This window comes from Scylla paramamosain, chromosome 16, assembly GCF_035594125.1.
Source record: "Scylla paramamosain isolate STU-SP2022 chromosome 16, ASM3559412v1, whole genome shotgun sequence".
Taxonomy (NCBI): domain Eukaryota; kingdom Metazoa; phylum Arthropoda; class Malacostraca; order Decapoda; family Portunidae; genus Scylla; species Scylla paramamosain.
In genome coordinates this window covers 20,065,232-20,088,765 of record NC_087166.1, presented here as the reverse complement: position 1 = coordinate 20,088,765, position 23,534 = coordinate 20,065,232, and the positions used below count along the sequence as shown (strand labels likewise).

Below are 23,534 nucleotides of genomic sequence, written 5' to 3'. Positions count from 1 at the left end.
ATATATATATATATATATATATATATATATATATATATATATATATATATATATATGTATGTATGTATGTATGTATGTATGTATGTATGGCTTTAATTTTATATATATATATATATATATATATATATATATATATATATATATATATATATATATATATATATATATATATATATATATATATATATATATAATTAAAGACGGGAAGAGGATTTAAGACCTCAGTATACTTAATTAGTTAGAACAGTCAGGAAATTAACGAAGAAAGCTAAAAAAAAAAAAAATGAAATAAAGGTAGCTAGCCAGGCGAAGACTGACCCCAGGGGATTTATCAGGTATATAGGACGAAGACAAGAAAAATAATAGGTCCATTAAAGGCAGGTGACATCAGAGGCTCCTGAGAAAGGTTAAGGCGCATAGGATAGATGGGAAGGTCTTAGGCTAAATAAGGTCATGATTAGGTGATTGGCGACAGAGAGCTGTAATAAACAGCTTTAAATCCGAGTAGGGTAAACGTTTCACCTAGACTTCCCGCATGTTGCCAAAAACTAAGCCGTTTCTTCGATTATGGTAAATTCAGCTGATAAATTTATGGTAAAAACAGTATGCTCTTTTCACTGTCGTTATGTATATATATATATATATATATATATATATATATATATATATATATATATATATATATATATATATATATATATATATATATATATATATATATATATATATATATATATATATATATATATATATATATATATAGGACACTGGCCAAGGGCAACAAAAATTTAATAAAAAAAAAATGCCCACTGAAATGCCAGTCCCATAAAAGGGTCAAAGCAGTGGTCAAAAATTGATGGATAAGTGTCTTGAAACCTCCCTCTTGAAGGAATTCAAGTCATAGGAAGGTGGAAATACAGAAGCAGGCAGGGAGTTCCAGAGTTTACCAGAGAAAGGGATGAATGATTGAGAATACTGGTTAACTCTTGCGTTAGAGAGGTGGACAGAATAGGGGTGAGAGAAAGAAGAAAGTCTTGTGCAGCGAGGCCGCGGAAGGAGGGGAGGCATGCAGTTAGCAAGATCAGAAGAGCAGTTGGCATGAAAATAGCGGTAGAAGACAGCTAGATATGCAACATTGCGGCGGTGAGAGAGGGGCTGAAGACAGTCAATTAGAGGAGAGGAGTTGATGAGACGAAAAGCTTTTGATTCCATCCTGTCTAGAAGAGCAGTACGAGTGGAACCCCCCCAGACATGTGAAGCATACTCCATACATGGACGGATAAGGCCCTTGTGCAGAGTTAGCAGCTGGAGGGGTGAGAAAAACTGGCGGAGACGGCTCAGAACACCTAACTTCATAGAAGCTGTTTTAGCTAGAAATAAGATGTGAGTTTCCAGTTCAGATTATAAGTAAAGGACAGACTGAGGATGTTCAGTGTAGAAGAGGGGGACAGTTGAGTGTCATTGAAGAAGAGGGGATAGTTGTCTGGAAGGTTGTGTCGAGTTGATAGATGGAGGAATTGAGTTTTTGAGGCATTGAACAATACCAAGTTTGCTCTGCCCCAATCAGAAATTTTAGAAAGATTAGAAGTCAGGCGTTCTGTGGCTTCCCTGCGTGATATGTTTACCTCCTGAAGGGTTGGACGTTTATGAAAAGACGTGGAAAAGTGCAGGGTGGTATCATCAGCATAGGAGTGGATAGGACAAGAAGTTTGGTTTAGAAGATCATTAATGAATAATAAGAAGAGAGTGGGTGACAGGACAGAACCTTGAGGAACACCACTGTTAATAGATTTAGGAGAAGAACAGTGACCGTCTACCACAGCAGCAATAGAACGGTCAGAAAGGAAACTTGAGATGAAGTTACAGAGAGAAGGATAGAAGCCGTAGGAGGGTAGTTTGGAAATCAAAGCTTTGTGCCAGACTCTATCAAAGGCTTTTGATATGTCCAAGGCAACAACAAAAGTTTCACCAAAGTCTCTAAAAGAGGATGACCAAGACTCAGTAAGGAAAGCCAGAAGATCACCAGTAGAGCGGCCTTGACGGAACCCATACTGGCCATCAGATCGAAGGTTGTGAAGTGATAGATGTTTAAGAATCTTCCTGTTGAGGATAGACTCAAAAACTTTAGATAGGCAAGAAATTAAAGCAATAGGACGATAGTTTGAGAGATTAGAACGGTCACCCTTTTTAGGAACAGGTTGAATGTAGGCAAACTTCCAGCAAGAAGGAAGGGTAGATGTTGACAGACAGAGCTGAAAGAGTTTGACTAGGCAAGGTGCAAGCACGGAGGCACAGTTTCGGAGAACAATAGGAGGGACCCCATCAGGTCCATAAGCCTTCCGAGGGTTTAGGCCAGCGAGGGCATGGAAACATCATTGCGAAAAATTAGAATAGGTAGCATGAACTGGTCAGAGGAGGGAGGAGAGGGAGGAACAAGCCCAGAATCGTCCAAGGTAGAGTTTTTAGCAAAGGTTTGAGCAAAGAGTTCAGCTTTAGAAATAGATGTGATAGCAGTGGTGCCATCTGGTTGAAATAGAGGAGGGAAGGAAGAAGAAGCAAAGTTATTGGAGATATTTTTGGCTAGATGCCAGAAATCACGAGGGGAGTTAGATCTATTCGGGAAGAGAGAAATCCAGAGGTTGAACTGTCGCTAAAATAAATGACAGATTTCCATTTAATGTAATTCATGTAAAGGTGTTATGAAGGTAAGGCAGTTAAGATGTAAAACTTAATTACGTATTTTAACCTTTGTGTAGCAATCAATATATATATATATATATATATATATATATATATATATATATATATATATATATATATATATATATATATATATATATATATATATATATATATATATATATATATATATATATATATACCTAGACTGCTGTGGTGTATTCAATGCCCACGCCTGAAATTCATGTCAATGTGGCAAAAAGGATCATATTCCTCAAGCCCCTCGTCACCTCCATGATCACATTCCTACTTTTCAGAATCCTACCAAGTGCTCCTATAGCACTCATACATTTCAAAGCCCTAGTCCTTATTTCACCACCCTTCTCTCTATGCTTACCTAACGCTGTCCCAAGATACTTGAACTCGTTATACCAACTTCCGTTTTCTCTCCATCCATCACTATATATCACAACTCTGTGTCTGACGTATTCGCTCTAAGAGTATGGCGTTCATACCTCCACAACCTCGATCCCTCTCCTCTGAAACACCATCAGCTTACTTTTCACTCAGTTTCCTTCTTAATCGTAGACATCCAATCGATAGACTATTCCATAAAGCTTCCCTATCTAACATATCATGTGCCTCCTTCAGATCCATGAAGACTGATTAAAATTTTTTACCCTCTCCTAGATACTCTTCCACGATCATCTTAATTGCAAGTATCTCATCCACGCAACCCTTCCTTTTTCTGAAACCGTCTTCCTCCTTACTCACCTGTGTTATTCCCAATAGCTACCATTTCAGTCTGTGTTCTCCAAGAAACTTTTCCATTATAATCCATTATAAGCTATTGCATTTACTTATACTACCTGTACTTTTGTAGAGAGGCACAATTATTGCCTTCCTCCACTCCTATGAAACTTCTTTCTGCCACCAAACAAGTTTACACATCAGGAACATCCACTCTACCACTGTTTCCTCTATACAGTACTTAAATATTTCTGGAGTTGTTCCATCAGTATCTATATATATATATATATATATATATATATATATATATATATATATATATATATATATATATATATATATATATATATATATATATATATATATATATATATATATATATATATATATATATATATATATATATATATATATATATATATATATATATATATATATATATATATATATATATATATATATATATATATATATATATATATATATATATATATATATATATATATATATATATATATATATATATATATATATATATATAAGTTTACAACCACTTGGATTGGAACTGTTATACTATGACTAATAAACTTAATGAGTACATTTCAGATATAAGGTAAAATTGTTTGAAACATACCTTTCAAGGCATGGCACACGAGAGAAGGAAATTTTCTAATGTCTTATTTGTGATGACGGTACCTGCTCTTGATATAACAATTCTCCATGCTCGAAACCTAAAATTGGTTTCAGGCAGTTTACTCTAGCATACTTACAAATGTGATAAATAAAATTACACGTGAATGCATAGCTACGTATATTATATAGGCAGAAAGAATGCAGATTGGTTTGTTACAGCTCGGGTGCTGAAGTAGGTATTATTGTGCACAAAAAAAAAATCAAACTAAATGACTGAGGTGATGCTGATATGCTCATGTAATGTTAAGTGTCATTCATGACCACCAAACCCCACACAAAACGCTGTTGCATTGAGACTTCTTGTGGAGTAGAACTCTTAATGCTGTGACTATGAACACAATGAGTAGGCTACATATAAGATATAAAGTAAGAGTGTTTGAAACATACCTTCAAAGTATGACATACGAGAAAAGGAAATCTTTTGAGAGGTGTGTGTGTGTGTGTGTGTGTGTGTGTGTGTGTGTGTGTGTGTGTGTGTGTGGTGAGAGAGAGAGAGAGAGAGAGAGAGAGAGAGAGAGAGAGAGAGAGAGAGAGAGAGAGAGAGAGAGAGAGAGAGAGAGAGAGAGAGAGAGCGTGTGTGATTGTTAATAAAATATTATCATTAATTTAACCATAAAATTCGTTTTCTCTACACACTCATCACTTAGCCCCGCCCCCACACTCCAAATCGTTTGGGAAAAAAAAAATTTCGCGTCCGTCGCTAGCAGTGGCGGGTGCCCCTGGTCCGTCTCCTGCGGAAGCAAGCACACCGGAGAGCCTGGGGAAGGTGGGTGGCGCGGCAGTAGAGGGAAGCCGGGCGGGGGTGGAGGCGGTGGCCGGAGGAGCGGCGAAGGGATTAGGAGTGGTGGGGGCGGGAGGGGCGGCGAAGGGGGGCCATGGTGTTGTTTCCAAGGCAAGGGAGTGGATGGGGCGGGGAGAGCAGTGGCGGAGGGGGAGGTAGAGGCGAAGATACCATGAGTGATGGCGGCGCTGTGGGAGCCTGAGAAACGCCGCTATACTCTTGTCCTTGGATGCGGTCGCGGATGCGGGAGGCATAGAGCCGGTCCTAGCGGTGCCGCTGGCCGAGGCGTACTGGCTGGACTCGGCTGGTGTGGGTCGCTGCAGAGGACTGGTAACGGCGTCGGTCCTAAGGAAGACCGACGTCGCGGTCTGCAGCTCCGCTGGGAAGTGTGTGGGACCGGTGGGGTGAGGGCGAGGAGGCGTCGGCCGTAAGTGAGCCATGGCGTGCCGCAGTGCCGGCGTGCCGTCGCCGCTACTGCCGCGTAGTCCACGGGAGATGGGCGTGCGACCGTGGCCACGCTTCGTGGAAGGGCGCAGTCGCCAGAGCGTGTATCGCCGCGGGAGAGAGCGTCCGCCACCGGGTTCTCACACCTGACGTGCATGATGTCGGTCGTGAACTCCGATATGAAGGCAAGCTGCCGACACACACGGGGAGTGAAACTGTCGCCCGATTACGCCATCGCGTGTGTCAGAGGCTTGTGATCAGTGGGCACGTGGAACTCCCTACCCTCCAGGAAGTAGGGGAAGTGGCGCATGGCCTCATACACTGCTAGGAGCTCCCTGTCGAAGACGCTGTAGTTGCGTTAAGCAGGCTCCAGTCGCTTGCTGAAGAACGCAACAGGACGGAGCTCACCGGCGACCTCCTGTTCCAGCACTGCTCCCACAGCTTCCCCCAAGGCGTCGGTAGCGAGCACAGTCGTTGGGTGGTGGACAGGGTACTTGAGGCGGGTAAGGGCGAGGAGATGGCGCTTGACGGCGCGGAAGGCCTCGTCCGCACTGGGCCCCCACTCCAGGGGCTTGGGCGAGTGCTTCTTGACCCCCTTGAGCAAGTCGTGGAGGGGCGCGAGGAGTCTGGCTGCCTGGGGAATGAAGCGATGGTAATTGTTAACCAGACCCAGGAATTCTCGTAACTTCCTGACGGTAGTGGGGCGCGGGATGTCCTCAATCGCCGACATTTTCTGCGGGAAATGCTCTAGGCCTGCTGCTGTAACCCTATGGCCCAGGAAGTCCACGGACAGCGCGCCAAAGACACACTTCGTAGAGTGTATCTTAAGGCCGTGGTCCTGGAGGCGGGACAGCATCTGGCGGAGGTGCTCTATGTGCTGCTGGGGGGAGGAGGAGGCCACGAGGATCTCGTCAATGTACACCATAACGAAGTTCAGTCCTCTCATGACCTTGTTAGTGAACCGCTGGAAGGACTGAGCCACGTTCCGTAGGCCGAAGTTCATGAACGGGAACTCAAACAACCCGAAGGGCGTCATCACCGCGGTCTTCGGTATGTCGGCCTCGGACACCGGGATCCGGGAAAGCCCGGAGGTCGATCTTCGAGAAGACTGTCTTGCCGTGGAGTTTGGCGTGTAAGTCCAGCACGTGAGGGATAGGGTACCTGTCGGGGTGAATCATGGCGTTAAGGGCCCTGTAATCACCACACGCGCGCCACTCCCCGTCTTGGGTTTTGGGCACCATATGAAGCGGCGAAGCCCAGTTGCTGTCCGAAGGGCGCACGATTCTCTCCGCCAGCTTATACTCGAACTCCTTCCTCGTCGACCCCAGGCGTTCCGGAGGCAGACGCAGGGGGCGCGCGAAGTAGGGCAGGCCAGTAATGACAATGGCGTGCTCCACCCCGTGCTGTACCCGCACAGGTCCCGGTTGCGTGGGAGTGAGGAGCGGTAACTCCTGTAGGAGGGCCTCGTACCGTGTCGTCTGACGAACAGCAGTAAGGCGTGGGCGTGGCTGGGCACAGGGCTCAGCATGGATGCAGGTGTCCGACGGCTGGTGACGAAGGCGCCAACGGCGGGGGTTCACGAGGAGGTCGTGAGCCGCAAGGAAATCCATGCTGAGGATCGGGTGGTCCACCACAAATGCCGCCACCACAAATGCCCAGGGAAAGCTGGAGAATGGTAGGAGTCACAGGCGGAGAATCCGTGTGCCGTATGTGGCGATAGGGGTGTGGTTGGCGGTCAGAAGGTCGTACTCCGTGCGGGGCTGTGATTGGCGGTCTTCCTCCGTAGCCGGCACGACACTCACCTCCGCCCCCGAGTCTACCAGGAACTGCGCCCCCGAGCAGGTGTCCTTCACCCACAGGAGCGCACGCTGACAGGAGCAAGGTTGTTCTGGCGCCCGGGAAGGCGGAGACGGGCGAGTGGGGAGAGGCGACCCACGGGTCCGAGCGAAGTGACGAGGGCGGACCCGAGCAGGCGATGAGAGCGAGGGCGAGTCGGGCGCGCGCTGGCTAAGGAGCGACAGCGGGCCGGCAGGGGCCGGAGACAGAGAGGCAGGTGGCAGCGGGACGGTCAGCGGCCCCCGCGTGTCCCATTTCCCTGGTGGGGCCAGGCACATGGCAGCCGACGGTTTCGCGCCGCCGCCCCGAAACGCTCGTCGTAGAAGCAGAATCCTGAGCGAACGGGAGCGACCGCAAGGGCGGCTTCCAGACGCTGCAGGGACGCTTCCACCGTCCGTCTTGGACGCTGTCGTGCGCCGGCGAAGGTGCGGGGCGCGTCCTGTCCTCTGTCCCAGGCTGGGTATGGACACTGTGGAGTGCGATGGGGTCCGTGGACACGTACCTGTACGAGTGCTCGGCGGTCCCCTGGGCAGGTCTGGTGTCGCCACAGCCACAGGCGGATGGGCTGAGGGGCGAGGGAAGCGACGCCAGGTGAGCCTCGTACACCGCGTCCACGAGGCCGGAGTACTCAGCCAGGGACAAGAACTGGCGCGTCGCCGCCAGCTGCATGCGTACAGGATGTAGCATGAAGGTTGAGTGCCGGTAGCAAAGCATCGCGTCAGAGAGTGGGTGCCCTGCCGCTCTATTGAGGTCGCTCATGCACGCCAGGAATGCTGAAGGGCGACCGCCTTCGAAGTGCGCGGTGTCGAGCGCCGAGAAATATGCCTCCGGCGTCCTTCCGAAGGCGGCCATGAGGGCGGACTTGACGGCAGCATACCTGTTGTCCGCCGGCGGCTCAGCTAGCACCCCGGCGAGACGGGCTGCCACCTCTGACGGGAGTCCGCTGACCACAGCCTGGTATCGAAACTGATTGGTAAGGCCATCCACACCATCCCAAACCGCTTCAAGGTGTAGAAACCACGTGGCCACATCGTATGTGCAGGCGGGAACGTCGCGCATGTCGTTCGTGGTCGCCATCGTGTGTCACGGCGTCATTCCAACGGTCACCAACTGTAGTGTTCTCTACACCAAGGACACGGAGGTAAGCGCAGACCAGTCTTGGGTTTATTGTTGGTGTACAGCAACAACCGGGCGAGCGGCCGCGAGTGTGCGAGCGATACGTGAGTCGAGGCGAGACTAACTGCTGCCTCGTGGGTTCCCCCAGCTTCCAGGTGCTTGACTTGACCTGACTTTGAGTCTTTTCGGTCCCACACCTGGGAAGCTTAGCATGTTGGGAATCCACGATGATTTAGCGTGGAGTGTCTAGCCGGCTGGCCAGTCACTACAGACGCGCATGAAGCTTGGTCAGGGGGAGGTGGGAGTGGGGAACGGAAGGATGAACGGGACGGTATGAAGCGCACCACCACACCGTATCGCTTCCCAGTCTGTGGGAATAACAAGCTATTTTTTTTCTCTATTTGCTAAGAGGCACTAAAAAGGCAAACTGTAATTTAATTGTTTTATTGTAAACTTCCCCCCCTCTCTCTCTCTCTCTCTCTCTCTTGCAACTAGGGTGCTCTTTCTTGAATATATATATATATATATATATATATATATATATATATATATATATATATATATATATATATATATATATATATATATATATATATATATATAGACACCTGCCGAAACGATAATCACTACCAGTGAGGTCTAAAGCACTGTTCAGGGGGTGCTGTGAACTCATCATTAAACCCAGCTGTGACCTCACTGAACGTTTCCCTTTGTGTCTCACAACACAAGGGGGCAGTCACAGCCTGCCTTCTAAAGACAACTCTTTTCCTCCACACAAAACTACAAGCACCTAATAACACACACACCCTTCACTCAAAAATTTTAAAATCATCATGGCGACTCCTACACCAGCCTCGGAGTCCCCATCTGGGGAGGGGACCATAAATGTCCCAAGGTCGGACTGCCTTTCTGTTGACCACCCTAAGTATGTTGACACCCCCCTCAACTTTTTCTTCATTAACTTCTGCAACATTCGCGGTCTAAGACCTAATTTTCAATCTGTAGAATACCACCTCTCCTCTTCTAAACCTCATCTTCTTTCCCTCACTGAAACTCAGGTGTCTGAGGCAACTGACAGTAGCCCCTTTTCTGTTCCCTCCTACTTTCTCTATCCTCATTTTCGATCCAAAGCTGGATGCTGCGTTTATGTGCGCAATGAATTAACCTGCTCTCGTGCCCACGCTCTTGAATCTTCCGAGTTTTCCACCGTCTGGCTACGACTACAGAGTCACTCTCATACTAAATTTATCCGTGCTGTATACCTCTCACCTAACTCCTCTGATTATAAGAAATTCTTTGACTACTTAACTTCCAAAGTGGAGCACATACGCTGTACACTACGCTGTTATTATTAACAAGTCCGGTCTTTTTAGTCCTCGTTAGCTCACCAATTTTCTCTCCCGCTAATGTTGCTATTTTTAATACTGTTTTAGACAAAAAATAGCAACATTAGCGAGACAGAAAACAGAGAGAGGAGAAAGAGGAAACGTTTTAGTTGGGTGAGTGATTCAAGGAATTAGTAACAAGTAGAAGGGCAGACCATTGTTTAGAAGAGCCAGGTTTCCGGCAGTCTTATCGACTCACCAGACCAATGTCAAAGTCTACGCCACACCTTCAGGCACTGCCACTCAATGGGGAAAGAATCCAGGGCCCGCCAAGCTCCACCGAGAGGGAGGGGCTTGTGTCTCTGTTCGAGAATAGGGTATATATATATATATATATATATATATATATATATATATATATATATATATATATATATATATATATATATATATATATATATATATATATATATATATATATATATATATATATATATATATATATATATATATATATATATATATATATATATATATATATATATATATATATATATATATATATATAAAGTCATTTAAAGAAAGATGATGATCGCCAATGCTAGTAGTGATCATTGAAATCTCCAAGTAAGACAATTTTGGAAAAAGTGGGAAAATGGGAGAAAATATTCTCCCCACCCCCTTATGAAAGTCAAGAAGATGAATACGTTTTACGTAATCAGAGGAGTTAGGTGAAATATAAATATCATATATTAATTTAGTGATGGAGGCATAATTATGCCTTAGCTAGATATTGGAAAATTATGAAGACTCACGAACGCGGCCACGAGATCAAAGTTTATCGTCACGCACATAGAGGTTAAAGTAAAAGGGAGAGATAAAGGATCCACTTTCAGTGTACTGAATTTCATTGACGAAAACATTGCGCCGGTTTTTTTTTTTTTTTATCAATATCTCTATCATTGACGAAAAGGTAAGCTCTGGAAGAGTTAAATGAGGTTCTACCGAGTGGAAGTTAGATCCAAGATTCCGAGTATTGCAGATACTGATAAGAAGAGGTATGAAGATTCTTTGGGTCTCCATGGGAGGGACATTTTGGCATGGGTGTTATGGTTTCCTCCGCAGATATGTTATCATGAAACCCAGCTGTGACCTCACTGAACGTTTCCCTTTGTGTCTCACAACACAAGGGAAACAAAACACAAGGGAAAGCGTTTTAGTCACAGCCTACCCTCTAAACACAACTCTCTTCACACAAAACTACATGCACCTCATCACACATACACACTGTTCACTCAAAATTCCAAATTATCACGTGAACTCTTGCACAATCCTCGGAGTTACCAGCTGGGGAGGGGACCGTAAATATCCTCAGGTTGGACTGCTCTTCTGGTATCGACCCTGAGTGTTTTGACATCCCCCTCAACTTTTCTTCATTGACGGTCTTACATCTAATTTTCAATCTATAGGACTTCACCTCTCCTCTACTAAACCTCATAACCTTTTCCTCACTAAAACACAGGTGTCTGAGCCAACTGACAGTAGCCCCTTTACTGTTCTCTTCTACTTTTTCCTCATTTTTAAACCAGAGCTGGATGTTGCATCTGTGTGCGTAACGACTTAACCTGCTTTCGTTCTCACGCTCTTCAATCTTCCAAGTTTTCCATCATCTGGCTACGACTATATAGTCACTCTTAAAGTAGATTTATTTGTGTTGTATACCTCTCACCTAAATCCTCTGACTATAAGAAATTATTTGACTACCTAATTTCCAAAGTGGAACACATTCTCTCTTCCCTTTTGCGATTTCCATTCTTGGAGACTTCAACGTTCACCACCAGCTTTGGCTTTTCTCTCCCTTCACTGACCATCCCAGTGAACTAGCCTTTAAGTTTGCTATACTCCATGACCTAGAGCAATTGGTGCAACATCCTATTCATATTCCTGGCCGTTTTGGAGATAGTCCAACTTTCTTGACCTTTTCCTAACCTCTAATCCTTCTGCTTATGCTGTTACCTCATCTCTTCCGTTGGGTTCCATCAATCACAAAAATATATTTGTATCTTGTCCTATCGCTGCAATCCCTCCTCAGAATCCCCTAAAACGTAGGTGCCTGTGACGTTTTGCCTTTGCTAGGTGGGGAGACCTGTGGAGGTATTATGCTGATTTTTCTTGGAATGACTACCGCTTCCGTGTCAAAGACACGGAAGCCGAGCGCATAACAGAGGTGATAGTGTCTAGCATAGAGGTGTACATTCCACATTCTTTCTCTCTTTAACAGAGCCTGTTTTCGTGATATATATGATAGACAGGTGGCCCACAAAAGATACTTGAGCCTTCCATCACCAGAATCTCATGGGCTTTATAATTCTGTCTTGCCAAGTCTGTTCTCCAACTAGTCAAAAACTCTTTCATTAATAAAAGAGTCAAAATCTTTCAAGATCTTATTGCCCTTGTGGCTTCTGGCACCTAGACAAAAACATCACCAATAACTTTGTTTCTTCATCTTTTTCTCCCTTATTTCAATCTGATGGCATCACTACCATCTCACCTATTTTTAAAGCCGAACTCTTCGCTCAAACCTTTGATAAAAACTCTGCCTTGAATAATTGACGGCCTGTTTCTCTCTCTCTTTCACCATATGAGTATTTCATCCTACCTATTAAAGTCCTTGTAAGGCTTATGGACCTGATGTGGTCCATTGTTCTCCGAAACTGTCCCTCCGTACTTGCACCTTGTCTAGTCAAACTCTTTCAACTCTGTCTATAAACTACTACCTTCCCTTCTTACTGGAAATTTGCCTACATTCAGCATGTTCCTAAAAAGGATGACCGTCAAACTACTGTCCTATTGGTTTGATTTCTTTCCTATCTAAAGTTTTAAAATCTATTTTCAACAGGAAGATTCTTAAACATACGAGTATTTACTTCACAACCTTCCATCTGATCGCTAGTATGGGCTCCGTCAAGGCCGCTCTACCGGCAATCTTCTGGCTTTCCTTACTGAGTTTTGATCATCCTCTTTTAGAGATCTTGGTAAAACCCTTGTTGTTGCCTTAGACATAGGTTACCAAATTATTAACACCTCAAAACATTTAATATGAACAAGACAGTATCAGTACCACAGCATCCGATTTCGTAAAATTATAAGACGTGCAGAACGAACTTAACGGTAAATGACTCATCAACGATACCATGTAGTTTGTTAATGATTTGATGTGAGATGGAATATCAAAGCCCACTGTAAGAAGGAGGACGTTATTTCCAGTAAGGAGTGCAGACATATAACTGGAGGTTCAACTTGACATTTATCTAGGGATGGATGAAAAGAGACAAACACATAAACATATGAAATTTGGAGAGATCCAAGCTAATTGTTACACTGACAAGTTTATATATAAAAAATAATTTCATAATCCATCAATACGTGGTATTATCAACGAAATGGTAGCGGGGATCTGTAATTGATTGCTTCAGAGAGAGAGAGAGAGAGAGAGAGAGAGAGAGAGAGAGAGAGAGAGAGAGAGAGAGAGAGAGAGAGAGAGAGAGAGATACCGGCAAAGTTAAGATACATTAGTGTTGAAGATGGTTGTTACGGTTTAGCTATTACAATGAATAAATCATTGACTATTTTGTTTTGTACATAATGCGAGCCCGCCGCAGGTTCTACTGAGCTTAGTTTTTTTTCTGATTCGCCTTTCTCTACAAAATGCTGACATAAAAATGAAGAAATTTAAACATACGATAAGGATGGAAGATAATATGAAAGAAAGAAAAAAAAAACGTTAGTTTGTAGTGGTACTCACATTTTACCGCATGCAATAAAAGGAGCAGTCTCTCTCATGCTTAGAATGGGTTCATATTGTTTCAGAAGATACATGCAGATAAGCAACTGATTTATTTTTTATGGGTGTATTTCGAATCAATATTATAAATTTTCCAGCTGAAAATCAGAAAGTCATCTTGGGAGCCTTATTTTAAGGATATTGAAATGTGAGTCTACCCACATCTTAAGATTGCCCAAACCAACAAATCAATTTAATCTTTATTGCTTGAGTACCAAATTGTCGTTGATGTATAACAAATTGCTCCATACATCGAATAAATTGTGAAGGACGACGTGTCTTCAAAAAAAAAAAAAAAAAAAAAAAAGTTATAACAGTTGTGCTGAAATAATGTTTTCTCTTTTTCGAGTTTTGAAGCAAATATAAAATCTGGAGCAACCCTACCCGCTTGAAACTATGTACTCGTAAAATAGGAACTGGTCCTTTCCGCGTCTTGCACGGCTTTCTCCGCAAGTCTGATGGAAAAAAAAAAAAGAAATAATAATAATAATAAATAAATAAATAAGTAAAAAAAAATAAAAATAAAAAGAAATAAATAAATAACAATAATAATAATAATAATAATAATAATAATAATAATAATAATAATAGTAATAACAATAATAATAATTAATAACAATAACAATAACAATAATAATAATAATAATAATAATGATATACAATAATAAATAAATAAATAAATAAAGGTGGTCGTATATAAGCAATCCTTTATTCTAAGGATGCATATAACGAGAGACAAATTTCCGAAACAGCACGATCGTGCTGTAAGCTTCGTATGTAGCCAAAGGGTTAGTCACTGGTACACTTGGAATATAGTTGGGTAGCTGTTGTTCAGAATTAATAACTTGAAGCAGCCGAGGATTTGATAATCTTAGTATATGGCCTAGTAGTTAGTATGTGCAGATCATAGAATAGAGAGTACAGATAAGGCTGCGGTGTGTATAGGTAAACAAGGCTCAGAACTAGCAAGATCGTTACTTGCCATGCCGTTGCTGCTTAGAGTTTGTACCCATGACATGTAGCTAAATAGTCAATGCTCAAAAATGGAAGGCTTGATATTCGCTTAGGATAAGGCTAGGTAACTAGTGATCACAAGTGGTAAACATGTGTGCATCTGCTAGGTCTGTATTCACAAAGATTCTTGGAATTATGCTTAGAGTTCTGCTTACAGTTGTGCTTATCTTAAAACTTTACTCAAGCATAAAACTTAAGCACAGAAGCAAGTGTATTATGAAATAGTGACAGAGCAAAACAGTAAAACTTTACACTTCTAAATTTCTTGTTAATAAGACTCAAACATAAAACTTGAGCACAAAAGCCAGTGCATGATGAAATGGTGACATTGCAAAACAGTAAAACCTTACATTTCTAAATTTCTTGATAATAAGGCTTAAAAAAAATATTTTCATTTTCAATATTTCTCAAAAAAAAAGTAATTAGTTAAAATTGTGTAGTACTTTTAATAAGAGTAAAATAAATAAAGGAAAACTACTTTCACTTTCAATATTCCTCAAAAAAAAAAAAAAAAGTAATAAGTTAAAATCATGCAGTCTTTTTCGTGTGCTTTAAGAAACCAGATCCATTTCAAAACCATGTAATATTATTCATTCACAGGTATGTAAAAGTAATTGTTTACTAACTAAGGAGACAAACCTGAAAAGAATGATTATTCATGTATCAGAATATTGTTCTCTCCGCAGGAATGTTTCCAACCTTTCAACATGGCAATGGGTCTACAAAGCCACTCTCCTCTTAAAAGGAACCTTGACCAAGCCGTGAGAATGATAGTGGAAGCTGGTCTTGTACATCATTGGCTGGATGAAACACTTCTTCTTGCCAAACAGGTGAGGCGCAACCTCAGTGATAGGAGGAAGTCTTAACGATTACATCTCACACACACCACCTCTCCATAACACCACGTCTCCTCTTCTAAACCTCATCTTCTTTTCCTCACTGAAACTCAGGTGTCTGAGGCAACTGACAGTAGCTCCTTTTCTGTTCCCTCCTACTTTCTCTATCCTAATTTTCAAGCCAAAGCTGGATGTTGCGTTTATGTGCACAACGACTTAACCTGCTCTCGGGCCCACGCTCTTGAATCTTCCGAGTTTTCCACCATCTGGAGACGATTACAGTCACTCTCAAACTAAATTTATCTATGCTGTATACCCCTCACCTAACTCCTCTGACTTTAAGAAATTCTTTGACTACTTAACTTCCAAAGTGGAGCACATTCTGACTCGTTCCCTTTTGCAGAGATCTCTTTTCTTGGAGACTTCAATGTTCACCACAACCTTTAGTTTTCCTTTCCCTTCAATGACTATTCTGGTGAACTAGCCTTCAACTTTGCTATCATCCACGACCTAGAGCAATTGGTGCAACACCCTACTCGTATTCCTGACCGTCTTGGAGATGTGCCCAACATTCTTGATCTTTTCCTGACTTCTAATCCTTCTGCTTATGCTGTTACCCTATCTCCTCCGTTGGGTTCCTCTGATCACAATCTCATATTTGTATCTTGTCCTATCGCTCCAATCCCTCCTCAGGATCCTCTAAGCGAAGGTGCCTCTGGCGTTTTGCCTCTGCTAGTTGAGGGGGACCTGAAGAGGTATTTTGCTGATTTTCCTTGGAATGACTACTGCTTCCGTGTCAGAGACCCGTCTTTGTGTGCCGAGCGCACAACAGAGGTGATATTGTCTGGCATGGAGCCGTACATTCTTCACTCTTTTCTCGACCTAAATCTTCCAAACCTTGGTTTAACGCAGCCTGCTCTCGTGCTATACATGATAGAAAGGTAGCCCACAAAAGGTACTTAAGCCTTCCATCACCAAAATCTCATGCACTTTATATTTCTGCCCGGAACCATGCCAAGTCTGTTCTATAACTAGCCAAAAACTCCTTCATTAATAGAAAGTCAAAATTTTTCAAGATCTAACTCCCCACGAGACTTCTGGCATCTAACCAAAAATATCTCCAATAACTTTGCTTTTTCTTCTTTCACTCCTTTATTTCAACCAGATGGCACCACTAATATCACATCTCTCTCGAAAGCTGAACTCTTCGCTCAAACCTTTGCTAAAAACTCTACCTAGGACGATTCAGGACTTGTTCCTCCCTCTCCTCCACCCTCTGACTACTTCATGTTACCTATTAAAATTCTTCGCTATGATGTTTTCCATGCTCTCGCTGGCCCAAACCCTCGGAAGGCTTATGGACCTGATGGGGTCCCTCCTATTGTTCTCCAAAACTGTGCCTCCTTGCTTACACCTTGCCTAGTCACCTTGCCTAATCTTTCAGCTCTGTCTGTCAACACTACACTACACTAGCCAGCTATATTAGCGTCAGAAAAAATCCCTCATAACATACGTAAACATCTTATCTCTTTTTCTAAGGAATAGTATTTCTCAACCGTTATAATTTTTGTATCATTTTCATCCCTCTTTCTAAAATACTTATGACCTTCTTTAATGCTGAGCTCAGCATTTTTCTTGTGCAGAAAAGAGAAGAAATAAGAACAATTACATATTGAGAGAGAGAGAGAGAGAGAGAGAGAGAGAGAGAGAGAGAGAGAGAGAGAGAGAGAGAGAGAGAGAGAGAGAGAGAGAGAGAGAGAGAGAGAGAGAGAGAGAGAGAGAGAGAGAGAGAGAGAGAGAGAGAGAGAGAGAGAGAGAGAGAGAGAGAGAGAGAGAGAGAGAGAGAGAGAGAGAGAGAGAGAGAGAGAGAGAGACCATTATCTCTAATTTTCCCACAAGAAAAAAAAAATCTAATGGTAAAGCTACTTTCATTTTGGAGATACCTAATTTTTCTACACGGGGAAAGAAAACTGTGTGTGTGTCTGTGTGTGTGTGTGTGTGTGTGTGTGTGTGTGTGTGTGTGTGTGTGTGTGTGTGTGTGTGTGTGTGTGTGTGTGTGTGTGTGTGTGTGTGTGTGTGTGTGTGTGTGTGTGTGTGTGTGTGTGTGTGTGTGTGTGTGTGTGTGTGTGTCTGTGTGTATGAAGTACTTGTTTTATCATCATGGATGTATTATTTTGACCTCTAAATGTTGGCATATTTAACTATATCTTAGAGTAAATTCTATGAATACGGTTATTAACCTCGGCATTGGATCTCTCTCTCTCTCTCTCTCTCTCTCTCTCTCTCTCTCTCTCTCTCTCTCTCTCTCTCTCTCTCTCTCTCTCTCTCTCTCTCTCTCTCTCTCTCTCTCTCTCTCTTTCTCTCTCTCTTTCTCTCTCTCTCTCTCTCTCACATCTTGTACGTTTACCAGGACAGACAGAAAGCTGCTGAATGGTCTGCCAGCACGTCTACAGAAGGATCAGCGAACACAACAGATAGGAAGATAGAGCAGAGCGTGCCATTAAGTCTTGAACACTTGCAAGGTGTGTTCATTGTGCTTGTTATAGGTTGTAGTGTGTCACTCTTCGTCTTTTTCGTTGAAGTGGTATTTCGAGACTCGTGGAAGCGGTGAACTTGTAGCATCTGAACTCGCATCTGAAGCAAAGGAAAACAAATATTCTGTTCGTTTTTATGTAATAAATTTTGAACCATTCAAAATTTATGGATTAAATGGTGTTGCATTCTGTAGTGAGAAACTGAAAACAAAAAAGATCTTAAAATGAAACGGTAAAACAATTCTCTCTCTCTCTCTCTCTCTCTCTCTCTCTCTCTCTCTCTCTCTCTCTCTCTCTCTCTCTCTCTCTCTCTCTCTCTCTCTCTCTCTCTCTCTCTCTAATTTTCTAAAAAAAAAAAAATCAGTTATTACATGTGAACATAATTCATACCTTGTTTTATTTTCCTTTACCTAAATACTTTGGCTTTGGAAATGTTACATATGACCTTTACATTTATCATTGCCATATAGTTTCTTCAGCCAATTACAGTGTTTCCTACACGGGAATTGATATGTCAACAGCGTAAATATTTGTTAAGCAGAACTTCATGCTATCAATTAAGTGATGTGCAGTATATATTTTTAAGTATCTAGAAAGATAATAATATAAATGTTCTTGAGAACGATGTTTTTTTTTTTTTTTTGGTCACAAGCTCACTCTCTTTATCTATGTTGAAATGACTATTAGGGAAGTAAAACATTTAATATTATGAATAAAGAGACCTCCAAATAGTAATATTGCCAATTTTGTAGCACTGTGAGGACTGTTGACTGTGGTGAGTGGTGGCTGTGGGCACGTGACGCTGTATCAGTTTGTAAACAATATCATAAGATCTTGTGATTGGCTGCCTTGCCTGTGACGACGAGTCAGTGACGTATCACCCTCGACAGCCAATGAGCACTCTTAGGCGGATTAGCGACCTCCACCCTCCAACCCCATCCTTTCTTTGTGGATACTGTTTCTTGGAGGTCGCTAATTGTGAGCGGGTCCAGAGGACGTCGTTATTAACGCAGTGTTAGCGACCTGCATATGAATTCCATCACTGACCCGGCACAGATACCACCATTCAACGGCAAAAGATGTGGGCTCTGCAGATTGGGATGTGCCAGACCTGATGGCAGGCGTGCCCCTACCGACGGCTTTCCTCGTATAGTTGGTCCGTTCCATAATAGCTGGCCTCTTTCCCCACCCATAGCTACTGCTAGATCTCTGAAAAAAATAAATAAATAAATAAAAAAAAAAAAAAAAAAAAATATATATATATATATATATATATATATATATATATATATATATATATATATATATATATATATATATATATATATATATATATATATATAATTGTATGGGCGCAGCAAATACACCTAATATTTTTTTTCATTAGCACTCATTAAAAAAAAAAGTTTACACACACACACACACACACACACACACACACAATACAGTTACATTAAACACAAACACTAAAACAACCATAACTGTCTAGGTTCAGTAATAAAACCTACTTAAACTTTAGGGGCATAGTTACTACTACAAAAAAAAAAAAAAAGGAAAACAAAAATAGCAAGGTGGACCGCCCACCAAGTTTTAATTTCCTACTTTCCTTCCATCTCGATCTATTGCACTTCACTCTATACTACCCCTTATCTCTTCACCCCCATTTCTCTTTACATATAACATAACATTATCATTAGCCTGAAGATGTTCCAAGAGGAACGAAACGTCGTGAATATCACAAATTTTGAAAGCTCCTCGGAGCCCTGCCACTCGCAGAAAGAGAATTAATTGGACAAGTAAGAAAGCACAAACAAAAAAAAGAAGATGAATAATGCTGAGGTTGCTCTTGCCATTAATCTCGTCTGTCTAAGAGAAAAAGAAACAATATATATATATATATATATATATATATATATATATATATATATATATATATATATATATATATATATATATATATATATATATATATATATATATATGTATGTATGTATTCTTATGAACAGCAAAATAACAGAGAGAGAGAGAGAGAGAGAGAGAGAGAGAGAGAGAGAGAGAGAGAGAGAGAGAGAGAGAGAGAGAGAGAGAGAGAGAGAGTGGAGCACGTGGCGGGGAAGGAGGCGAGCCAATCACCTCCCAGTTCTCCATCACCCTTTCCCGTTCTTTCCCCGTTTCGTCCATTCCCCTTCCCCCCAATCCCCCATCACATGAAGCAGCGACCGTTGGCTGGGGAGCGTCAGTAACTGGCGGATGCAAATTCCCGCAGTTTGTTAAGATAGGGAACCCAAGGAAACTATAACCAACAGGAGAACGCGCTTGCCAGAGGAAGCTCCCCCCACCACTTTTTATGGATAACTATAGTCTCTTTACTGCTGGAAGAACGTTTGGGCTCCTACACCAGCCTCGGGGTCCTCATCTGGGGAGGGGACCACAAATGTCTCCAGGTAGGACTGCTCTTCTGGTATCTTCTGGTGACACCCCCCCCCCTCAACTTTTTCTTCATTAACTTCTCCAATATTCGCGGTCTTAGATCTAATTTTCAATCTGAAGAACACCACCTTTACTCTACTAAACCTCATCCTCTTTTCTTTTTTGAAACACAGGTGTCTGACGCAACTGACAGTAGCCCCTTTTCTGTTCCCTCCTACTTTTCTATCCTCATTTTCAATCCAAAGCTAGATGTTGCGTGAGTGAAGGGAAGAGTGACGGGGAGAGAGAGAGAGAGAGAGAGAGAGAGAGAGAGAGAGAGAGAGAGAGAGAGAGAGAGAGAGAGAGAGAGAGAGAGAGAGAGAGAGAGCGTTGCTCAGTAGTTTTTTCCACCTTGGATAATTAAATTTGAAGTTTGTTGTATTGCCATCTGTGTGGGTGGATAAACGGAGTGTCGACCTCATTGAGGTTGTCTAGTTATTGGTGATCAGTAGATGCCTGGATTCGTTGTATTTGTGCCCTGCACTAAGCTACGTAGGGATAACCTGATCACTGCTGGTGGCAGCTGTGAGGGGGAGCTGAAGCTGGTCATAACAGAAATGGCGACCTCGCCAGGATTAGCTGGCTACGTTACCAAATGGGAGAGACAGTTCACTGTTGTTAGTTTATTTGTTATTGTGTGTCAGTGTCCAGCCTATGCTGAAGTCACCCTTGGTAGCAGGGGTGACTCCAGACCCGAATCCCCCGCGTCTGCTGGGAGTGGCATTGTAGACCTGGTACAGTTCAGTGTCAGGACACTGAGTCCTATAAAGCGTCCAAGGCTATGCTAGTCCTACCCATAACATCGGTGGATTTTCCAAAAGAGAAAGCACGTCTGAGGATATTAAATTTAAGTTGGAAATGAAGAATCTGGAGACAGAAGAGACTTGAGAAGCTAACATACTAGGGGCTGGGAAGGAGAGAGAGAGATAAGGAGGCTTAAGGTGAAAGCCGGAGCGGACACAAGGGGGATGAAGGTTGTGGTCAGAGAAGCCAAAAGGCTTCAGGCCTATAGGGAGGCTAAGAGCCTTGAGGCCAAGGAGATGGCTAGGATGTATGAGAGGGAGATGGAGGTGAAGATATTTGAGGCCAAACGGGAGAAGGAAGAGGCTGAAATGAACAGAATATTTGAGTTTGAGATTAACACCTCATGGTATGCAGAGAAGAGAAACAGTGAAGGAAGAAAAACAGTAAAAAAAAACAAAAAAAAAAAAAAAAAAAAACAGATGGTGAGGAGTTTGAAGCCGATAACGGATCTTAATGAAAATAAGGTAATAAAATAGTTTAAGAGGTTTGAGATGAAGGCATCAGGCATTGATTGGCCTCAGGAGAGATGGGTTGGCCTTTTTTGCTAATATGTTGAAGGTCAAGGCGTTAGAAGGTTATGACAGGATGTCAGTACATATCTAGAGGATTACAAAAGAGTTCAAAGTTCACATCCTGAGAGTCTACGAACAACGGTCTAAGGCACATAGGTTGCAGTTCCGTGGAAGGAGGAAAAGGCCTGGTGACTCTTACCTCGAGTGTGACCGTACACCAAATCGGGCAGAGACTGGGGACACAAGTCGCGAATCACCACTGCTACAAACCTTCCCTTCCATTACGTAGGCTGAGTACGGGCACACAAAGGACAAACAAACAAACGACGCGGAACTGTCTCCCCCACTTGGTTACGAAGCTTTCAGCAATCCTGGCGAGGTCGCCATTTCTGTTACGACTAGGATCTAGCACGCTGCACAGCTGCCCCTATACTCGGGTCAGCTTTCCCTAGACTAGCTCCTTGCCTAGTGCGGGTGTGGCAGGATGAACTGTCCAGACAGTCCGGGCGCCCAAGTTATCGTACAGACACTGATTTGTGGAGCGGGGTGCTTTGAAGAGGTCTAAGAGCATCAGAGCGGAAGATTGTATGTAAGCAGTGTTACTTAATATGCTCTTTTAGCGATTTTTGTGAAACTTTTGCTGTTGCCTTGGATATATCAAAAGCTTTTGATAGAGTCTGGCACAAAGCTTTGATTTTCCAAACTACCCTCCTACGGCTTTTATCCTTCTCTTTGTAACTTCATCTCAATTTTCTTTTCTGACCGTTCTATTGCTGCTGTGGTAGACGGTCACTGTTCTTCATGAATGACGTTTTAAACCAAACTTCTTGTCCTATCCACTCCTATGCTGATGATATCACCCTGCACTTTTCCACGTCTTTTCATAGACGTCCAACCCTTCAGGAAGTAAACATTTCACGCAGGGAAGCCACAAAACGCCTGACTTTTAATCTTTCTAATATTTATGATTAGGGTAGAGGAAACTTGGTATTGTTCAATGCCTCAAAAACTTAATTCCTCCATATATCAACTCGACACAACCTTCCAGACAACTATCCCCTCTTCTTCAGTGACACTCAACTGTCCCCCTCTTCTACACTGAATATCCTCGGTCTGTCCTTTACTTATAATCTGAACTGGAAACTTCACATCTCATCTCTAGCTAAAACAGCTTTTATGAAGTTATACTTTCTGAGACGTCTACGCCAGTTTTTCTCACCTCCCCCAGCTCCTAACACTGTACGGGGGCCTTATCTGTCTATGTATGGAATATGCTTCACATGTCTGGGGGGGTTCCACTCTTAACGCTCTTCTAGACAGGGTGGAATCAAAAGCTTTTTGTCTCATCAGCTCGTCCCCTTTAACTGACCGTCTTCAGCCTCTCTCTCATCGCCGTAATATCGCATCTCTACCTATCTTCTACCGCTATTTTCATGCTAATTGCTCTTCTGATCTTGCTAACTGCATGCCTCCCCTTCTTCCGCGGCCTCGCTGCACAAGACTTTCTTTTTTCTCTCACCTGTATCCTGTCCACCTCTCTAATGCAAGAGGTAACCAGTATTTTCAGTCATTCATCCTTTTCTCTGGTAAACTCTGGAACTTCCTGCCTGCTTTTGTATTTCCACCTCCCTATGACTTGAATTCCTTCAAGAGGGAGGTTTCAAAACACTTATCCCTCAATTTTTGACTACTTTTCTGGGACTGGCATCTCAGTGGGCTTGGCCAGTGTCCCTCCTACATAAAAAAGAAAAAAAAATGTAAAATATGACATTTTGGATCACTAAGCTGGGTGTCGCGTCTGAAATTCGATTTTAGTGTATTGCGCATATTAATGTTACAAGGTCACTTGTAACATTATAGTATGCATATTAGCATACTATAAATAAAGTGTTAAAGA

The 23,534-nt window shown here is 42.6% G+C and overlaps 1 protein-coding gene across 1 annotated transcript in view; it reads left to right on the top strand.

Moving 5' to 3' along the window:
• LOC135107822 (ionotropic receptor 21a-like) overlaps positions 1-18,098 on the top strand; it is a 40,295-nt gene extending 22,197 nt beyond the window's left edge. The window contains exons 7-8 of the mRNA XM_064018112.1: positions 15,169-15,312; positions 17,729-18,098. Coding sequence (XP_063874182.1) covers positions 15,169-15,312; positions 17,729-17,929 — 345 coding nt within the window. The 3' untranslated portion in view covers positions 17,930-18,098. The remainder of the gene's footprint in view (positions 1-15,168; positions 15,313-17,728) is intronic.
• Positions 18,099-23,534: the final 5,436 nt, after the last annotated feature.